At 41.1% G+C, this 8,992-nt stretch overlaps 1 protein-coding gene across 1 annotated transcript in view; it reads left to right on the plus strand.

Annotated features, from left to right (window-relative positions):
- Positions 1-5,839, plus strand: part of SKA2 (spindle and kinetochore associated complex subunit 2) — a 51,324-nt gene extending 45,485 nt beyond the window's left edge. The window contains exon 4 of the mRNA XM_011979181.1: positions 3,452-5,839. Within this exon, the coding sequence (XP_011834571.1) occupies positions 3,452-3,520 (69 nt within the window). The 3' untranslated portion in view covers positions 3,521-5,839. The remainder of the gene's footprint in view (positions 1-3,451) is intronic.
- Positions 5,840-8,992: the final 3,153 nt, after the last annotated feature.

Here is an 8,992-nt window from a genome sequence, read left to right on the forward strand (position 1 = left end):
GATTACAGATGTGAGCCTCCGTGCCCTCATATTTAAACTGAGGTTTAAATATGCTCAATTATAAAGGTGGTCTCATCAAAAGAGAAAAGGGACTAAACTTACACCCAAACAAAAAATAGCAAAACAAACGCCCCAAACATATATAACAATAAATAGAAAATTAAAAAGGCATTAAAAGTAGAGTATGTAGTATTCCATGATCTTCCAAAATATGTGTGATAAAGAAGAAAAATTTCTACAAACTTTAGACTGGTTAACTTGACTTTAATTCCTGGAAAAATTATTTGAGAATTTATTAAACAGATGGTCTGAAAGGTTTTGTAGTGATCACAAGGAGCAACATGGATTCATCAGTCTTACAGCTGGGTGTGGCAGTGTGCATCTGCAGTCGCAGCTACTACAGGCTGAGGTGGGACGATTGCTTGAGCCCAGGAGTTAGAGGTTGCAGTGAGCTATGACCACATCACTGCACTCTAGCCTGGGCGATCGAACAAGACCCTGTCTCTAAAACAAAAACAAAACGAAAAACCAAGTCTTGTCAGAATAACATTTCCTTTTTTTGAGGCAGAAGAAGGAAATCCTGTAACTGTTTGGGTTGTAGTAAGACATACGATTGTTTTTCATTTTATCCTTGTGAACATGTTGGGCAAATGTTGGTCTGATCAGTGGAACCAGCTGCATATCAGAATCATATAGGTTCTGTGGCTGTTCTAGATCTGGGCTGTCCTATTTGCATAACCTAATGTGGCTATATAAATTTAAATTTAGGCTGGGCGCAGTGGCTCATGCCTGTAATCCCAGCACTTTGGGAGGCTGAGGCAGGTGGATCACCTGAGGTCAGTAGTTCCAGACCAGCCTGGCCAACATGGTGAAACCCCCATCTCTACTAAAGAAATACAAAAAATTAGCCAGGCGTGGTGGCGGGTGCCTGTAATCCCAGCTTCTCGGGAGGCTGAGGCAGGAGAATCTCCTGAATCTGGGAGGTGGAGGTTGCAGTGAGCTGAGATTGCACTCCAGCCTGGGCAACAAGAGTGAAACTCCATTTCAAATAAAAAAAAAGAAAAAAAAAGAAAAAGAAATGAAATTTACATTTAAGGTGGTTAAATGAAAAATAAGCATTAAGTTCTTCACCTACTGATTGGACAGCGCCGATATAGAATATTTCCAGCATCATGGAAAGTTTTATTGGACAATGCCGCCCTAGAGATTCTGATTCTGTAGGTCTGGGGTGTTCCAAATTTGGCAGTCTCTCTAGAGATGACCTATATAGTTGGCAGAATTGTAACTACTTGATTCTTCAGGTTGTACCTCCTATTAATTCCCCACATAACCCTTTGTTTCAGGCAGGCTGTCTGTTGGTGCTCTGTGAAAGTCCCTTACAACTTCCCTTCAGCCTCCCTTCTTTTGCTGCTACCTGCTTTTGGTGAATGCTATTGGCTGTTTTTCTTTCTCAGCATCTGTTCTCCTTTCCTGCCTACCAGAGTGTAGACATGCAGTGCATAATTATGTTTTGGTCAACAATGGACCAAATATATATGGCAGTGGTCCCAGAAGATTATAATAGCATATTTTTACGTACTCTTATGTTCAGATGTTTAGATATAAAAATACCATGTGTTACCACTGCCTACAGTATTCAGCACAGTAACATGCTGTACAGATTTGTAGCCCAGGAGCAGTAGGCTATACCATATAGCCTGAGTGTATATATACAATCTCTGTGTAAGTACACTGTGATGTTCACATATGAAACTGCCTAACCATGTATTTCTCAGAACGTATTCCTGTCATTAAGTGACACATGACTATACTGACTTTCTTGAGATGTGTGTTGTCCCTCATAGCCATGTGCCTGAGATGAAGCTGGCCTCATCCTCGGCTCCAGGGGTGCATCTGATTGGCATAGGGAATGGACTTTATTTTTTAACTAACAGTGGTTGAGGAATGGGTTTGTAACCCAAATGACATGTGAGTAAGGATAGTCTGGAAGTAGGTAACCAGGAAGACTTTACTCACTGCTAAGACAACCCTGAGAAGAGAAGGCTTCTTCTGGACACTGTGTAGAATTGTGATACCTAGAACCGTTAAAGCCATTTGCTGTCAGCTTGAGGGTAAAGGTACCATCCAGGAATATTAGAGCTGTCAGATGGAAAAAACTGAGTCCTTACATTGTTCAGTTGCTGAATAAATCGGCCCGGAAGTCTTTCCTTTTTCTGAAGTTATTGTGGAATGATAATACATTTTCTTTTCTTTATCTTTTTTTTTTTTTTTTTGAGACAGAGTTTCACTCTTATTGCCCAGGCTGGAGTGCAGTGGCGCAATCTCAGCTCACTGCAACCTCCGCCTCCCAGGTTCAAGCAGTTCTCCTGCCTCAACCTCCCGAGTAGCTAGGATTACAAGCGCCTGCCACCATGCCCAGCTAATATTTTGTATTTTTAGTAGAGATGAGGTTTCACCATGTTGGTCAGGCCGGTTTCAAACTCCTGACCTCAGGTGATCCACCCACCTCGGCCTTCCAAAGTGCTGGGATTACAGGCATGAGACACCGCATCCAGCCTGTTTTTTCTTTTTTTAAGATGAGGTCTTGCTCTGCTGCCCAGGCTAGAGTGCAGTGACACCATCATGGCTGACTGCAGTCTCGACCTCTCAGGCTCAAGCGTCCTCCCACCACAGCCTCCCGAGCAGCTGGGACCACAGGTGTGTGCCACCATGCCCAGCTAAAAATTTGTGTACTAATAAGTTAAAAATTAGCTACTCAGGAGGCTGAAGTGGGAGGATTGCTTGAGCCCGGGAGGCTGCGGCTGCAGGGAGCCGTGATTGCACCACTGCACTCCAGCCTGGGCAACAGAGTGACCCCGTTTCAAAAATAGAAAAAAAAATTTTGGAAAAAAATTAGATGGTTGCATCTGTACTGAACAACTGTAGACTTTTTTCCTTATCATTTATTCCTTCCACAATATAGTGTAACAACTATGTACATAGCATTTACATTGTATTAGGTATTATAAGTAATCTAGAGATGACTTAAAGTATATAGGAGGATGTGTACAGTTTCTATGCAAATACTACACAATTTCATATAAGGGACTTGAGCATCTGTGGATTTTGTTATCCTGGAACCAATCTCCCACAAATACTGAGGGTTGACTGTACTTTTAGAATATGGCATCCAAACATGACTTCTTTGGTTCTGCTATAATCCTTAAATTGTTTGATTTCTTGGTCTTGTTTCTTCAACTTAATTGCAAGTTCTTTAGAAGCTCAAACATCATAGGACCTTGTATATAAATAGCCAAGTATCTGTTTTTTCCCTTGCCCTTCTAAATCTGTGATTACATATATAGTATAAGCTTAGGGAAACATTTATTGGTCGACAATGCAGAAGTTAACTAAACTGATTTAACAGTCTTTGAAGATGTTTGAAATAAAAATTTTATCATTTATTTTCTAGCTGTCACCACTGACTAAAGAAGAGAAAACTGCGGCAGAGCAATTCAAATCTCACATGCCAGATTTATGAAGAAATGGATCTGGAAAGGAAACTAACAGAGAAGAGCTTAATTCCAGAGAAATTTAGGAAGATGTTTTGTTAACCCTTGATGTCTAGAGATTGGGGGCTGGTGAAGGAGGTTTGGCTTCAATGACTGGATAATGATGTCTTTCATGAGAGAGACTATAAGGGCAGATAATATATGAATAAAGTTCAGCCAAAAGGGTCAAAGGAGAATAAAATGATTTAAATATATGTATACACGCATGCACACACACACTTAGTCTTGCAATTTCAGGCAAGAAAGTCTCAACACTATTTTGCATCTGTTTTCTTTTTCTAAGTCATGATAATGTAGATGTTCTGGTCTATCATAAAAGAATGTTTATGTACATTTCAGTCATTCAATATGTGGCTTTGGAAATTAAAGTATAGCTAAAATATTTGTATTACACATTATATATAATTTCATTTTGTAAATGTTGATTGCGCATGTGGCCACATTATTGTTGAGACTGCTTTTATGTGACCTGTAGTCTCCCACAAAACCTAAAGTAATAACCTGGCTTTTCTGTGATAGCCACTTTTGCGTATTTTTTTTCCCTATTTCCCTTGCCTGCTAATGTTGAGCAGCATGAACTTGCTTTCTAATACTGTTTTAGGCTGTCCCTGGTGTATTTCAATAATACCTTTGTTTTCCTTCAGCCTTTATTACTGTAATTGTTCATTCTACATGAAAGCTAAGAAACTGAAATTAGAAGAGCACTTACCTGCTACTTGCCAATTTTGTGTGAGTGTGTTATATGTGTCAATTTCCCTTTAAAATAACTATTTATTTTAAAATAACTATTGGCAATAAGGAAACTGTTCAAAGTAGAGGCAGATCATGATACAAAGGTGTTAATCACAGGGTTGTTTATGATAGCAATGTACATACACATTTGGCTAGTACTAGGTGAATAGGAAAATAAATCATGTTGTATGTATACAATAAGAGGTCAAGTTGCCAATAAATTATTACTGTTAATGTTCTGGGAAATGCTGAAACTATGCTAAGTGGGGGAGAGGGAAAGCAGGTATTGCAGTTTTGTAATGAAGATTGGGCTTTGGAGTCATATCTGAGATGTAAGTAGCAGGTTTTAAATTCTAGCTATGACCCTGGGCAGATCACTTAACTTTTGAGTGTCAGAATGTTTGGAAGGCAAGACAGTAAAGTGTTTTAATACAGGGTTCAGTATTTAGTAAGCCTTCAATAAGTGATATTACATACATGTAATAAAAACTAAGCATTGAAAGGACTAGGAAAAATGTATCAAATGTTAGTTCTCTGCAGGTTATAGAATTATACTTTTACGTAATTTTAAAATTTCAGTTATGAGCATGTTTGTCCATTAAACTTACAATAGCTGAAAAACAGGGTTGTGAGAACAGCTTCACTTAAAATTGTCTTGTCTAGTTTGAGTATTTCAAGAACAGAAAGCTTCCTTTTTTTTTTTTTTTTTTGAGACGGAGTCTCACTCTGTCGCTCAGGCTGGAGTGCAGTGGTACGCTCTTAGTTCAATGCAACCTCCGCCTCCCAGGTTCAAGCAGTTCTCTGCCCCACCCTCCCGAGTAGCTGGAATTACAGGTGCCTGCCACCACGCCTGGCTAATTTTTTGTATTTTTAGTACAGATGGGTTTTCACCATCTTGGCCAGGCTCGTCTTGAACTCCTGATGGTGATCCACCCACCTCAGCCTCGCAAAGTGCTGGGATTACAGGCGTAAGCTACCATGCCCAGCCGCCTTTTTTTTAATTACAGAGAAGTAAGTTACACCTTAGTATCAGATATTAATTTTCTTCAGTGTTCAGGCAATTAGTATTTAGAAAGTTCTTGTCATGAGATGGCTCTGGGATGTGATGATGATTGTTGGGATTGAAAAAATGGTAGTATCATGGAGAGATCATAATAAATTCTTATTATAATAGTATTAAAAGTGGTTTTGCTTTCAGTTAGGGAGAAAAATTAGATTGTACTATTTTTCCTCTATGATTTCCTTCAGTTATCTTCCAAATGTTATTTTTCCCCCACAGCCCCCTTAACATTGTTCTCTATGCACTTCTCAATACATTTTCATTTGTTTTTCAAGCCTCTTTGTGGATGACTCCTAAATACAACTTCTTCCTCTAGCTCTAGATCCATATTTCCAATAAAATCCCCTACCTGAATATTGAAATTAAACATGTCCAGAATACTTACTGATTTTACTGTTAATAGCCACTACTCTGTGGTTTGGAATTAAAATCTGTATAACTAATTTGCATCCCTTTATCTTCTTAGTCAATAAAACCTACAATTCTCTCTCTAAAATGGTCATAGTATACAACCTCCACATTATCTTCACACCTCCTTAATTTAGATCTTTTGTTTCTCATCTGGATTATAATTGTTTTATCCTATGTGACTATAGTGTTTTTATGTCTTAAGTTATAAATAATACATGTTTAAGAATTTAAAAATCACAGGGATGGCCAGGCGTGGTGGTTCACGCCTGTAACCCCAGCACTTTGGGAGGTCGAGGCAGGAAGATCACAAGGTCAAGAGATCGAGACCATCCTGGCCAACATGGTGAAACCCCGTCGCTACTAAAAATACAAAAATTAGCTGGGCGTGGTGGCATGTGCCTGTAGTCCCAGCTACTTGGGAGGCTGAGGCAGGGGAATCACTTGAACCCGGGAGGTGGAGGTTGCAGTGAGTTGAGATCGCACCATTGTACGCTGGCTTGGTGACAGAGTGAGACTCCGTCTCAAAAAAAAACCCCAAAAAACAAACAACAACAACAACAACAAACAGGCATGTAAATTCTCTAGAGGTAATCTGCAAATAATTTCTTCAGGCATTTCTACATGTATACAAATTTTAAAAAATTTTTTCAACAAAAGTAGGTTGATACTGTGCCTTGTACTACTGCTGTACTTAATTTTTTTTCATTTCATTATTTTATTTGAGACAGGGTCTCACTCTGTCACCCACGATAGAGTGCAGTGGCGCTATCATGGCTCACTGTAGCCTCTAGGGCTCAAGCAATCCTTCGGCCTCAGCCTGCCAAGTAGCTGGGACCACAGGTGCATGCCAACAACCCCTGCTAATTTTTGTATATTTTGTAGAGACTAGGTTTCATCATGTTGCCCAGGCTGGTCTCCAACTCCTGAGCTCAAGAGATCTGCCAGCCTCAGCTTCCCAAAGTCCTAGGATACGTGAGCCACTGCGCCCGGTCTTCAATTCTAATATATTTTTGTTACGTCACATATCCACCCTTCTTTTTAATAGCTGTAATCTATTATATGGCTATACCATACCTTTTTTTTTTTTTTTTTTTTAGACAGGATCTGGCTCTGTTGCCCAGGTCATAGTGCAGTGGTGTGATCTTGGATCACTGCAGCCTCAAAACTCCTGGGCTCAAGTGATTCTTCCATCTCAGCCTCCAGAGTAGCTGGGACCATAGGTGTGCACCACCATGCCCCCAGCTAAATATATAATCATTTTTATCAGTTCCTTATTGATAGACATTTAAACTCTATAACAGCAAGTTATACAAATAATATAACAAGTTGTAAAACATTAAGTTATTTAGGGATATATATGAAGTTAGGAGATTTTTCTTGTGGGGAGGGCAGCAAGGTCAGCCTTTAAGAGATTCTGATGGAGCAGACCATTGGCTCCCAAACCCCAGGGCTTGGCAATCCATGTGAGTTTAGCATCTTGCCAACTAAATTATTTATTTTTGCTCAAGTTATCCTTTTTGCTTGCAACCAACGGCCTCTAATCAGTTGTACAGGTTTCTAACTGTTCGATATTATGAACTAGTGCAGTAAGCCCTTCAACATTTTTGGATTCTTCGGCAAACATACAAGAATCTATCTTACTATTTACCATATAAGTATTGCAATTTGTCTTATTTGTCTTCTACACTGCGCCTTGAGAGCAAGGCCCACTCACTTCTCATTACTCTGAATCCCAAGTACAGCACTGCATTCTTTTTTTTTTTTTTTTTTTTTGAGACGGAGTTTCACTCTTGTTGCCCAGGCTGGAGTTCAATGGCGCCATCTCTGCTCATCGCAACCTCCGCCTCCCAGGTTCAAGCGATTCTCCTGCCTCAGCCTCTCTAGTAGCTGGGATTACAGGCATGCGCCACCACCACGCCTGGCTAATTTTGTATTTTTAGTAGAGACGGGGTTTCTCCATGTTGGTCAGGCTGGTCTCGAACTCCCGACCTCAGGTGATCCGCCCGCCTTGGCCTCCCAAAGTGCTGGGATTACAGGCATGAGCCACCACGCCTGGCCTAGCACTGCATTCTATAATTATTTTAAGTAAAATTGTCATAACATAAAATTAACCATCAACCATTTAAAAATGTACAACTGAGGGCATTTTCGTAAAAATAGCGTTATACAACCATCAGCTCCATGTAGTTCAAAGACCACAAATAATTCTTACTGAAAGCATTTTTCAGTCTCAGATTAATCTTTCTAAATTATATCTTGTTCATGACCCACGTAGTTAAAATAAATTGTTGCTACCCACCACCTATAAGCCTAAATGCCTGATATTCAAGAACTTGTTTCTAGATTATTAGTGATTCTCTACATGTGCACTCCAGGTCGATTAAGTATAATTACTTGTTTGCAATAAATACAGGAAAAATTAAACTCAAAGTATGAATTTGATGTGCCCTCTTTGTCTCACACACCTTCAATTCTTGCAATCTTTACACATCTCTTCTGGCAGGAAATTGTAGAAAGCAGATCCCATTTATAGGAAAGATGAATATCGCTGATACCCTTTCAATAGTCCCACTGCGACAACTTACTTATGCGGCAAGAATGAAGTGTGGGATGTGGGAATGAAGTCTTCACAGTGTGTGGTCCCGTCCACTCACCACCGGAATGAGAAATGACACCTCTTCAGGCTTCACAGTCTGGAGCCTTCTAACTCAATTTGCTTTGGTAGGTGGAACCCAAGTCCTACAAACCTTAGACTCTTTCTTCCAGAGAGAACCACTAACCACTAACCCTGTGCACCAGGGTTTCTCAAAGTGCGGGCCACAGGCCACCTGCTACCGAATCACACACAATGTTGGGTGAAAACGTGGATGGCCTGGGCCCCACCCTAAAAATCTCAGAGTCCGAATACCTAGGGGTGTGGCTCCGAAGACCGCTTTCCACTAGTGCGCCAGGTGGCTCCGTCTTTGGCGCGCAAGTTTGAGAGCCGTGGGTCCCCGCCCTCCGCCGAGGTGGGCGGGGCGTAGCGGAGCCCCACGCTCAGACCGCCTACGCAGGCTGGGGCCGGAGGCACGCAACCCTGAGGCAGCGAGTCGCCAAGTCTCGTGTGTGCCCTGCAACGCGGGAACTAGGCGAACCTTCCACGCTCCTCCCCTCCTTTCTCCTCCCGTAGCGTCCTGCGCGCATGCGCTTCGCGGCTTCTCTCGCCGCCTCGCCCCCAGCTGTCCTGGTTACAGTTGGT

This window comes from Mandrillus leucophaeus, unplaced genomic scaffold, assembly GCF_000951045.1.
Source record: "Mandrillus leucophaeus isolate KB7577 unplaced genomic scaffold, Mleu.le_1.0 Scaffold20, whole genome shotgun sequence".
Lineage (NCBI taxonomy): Eukaryota > Metazoa > Chordata > Mammalia > Primates > Cercopithecidae > Mandrillus > Mandrillus leucophaeus.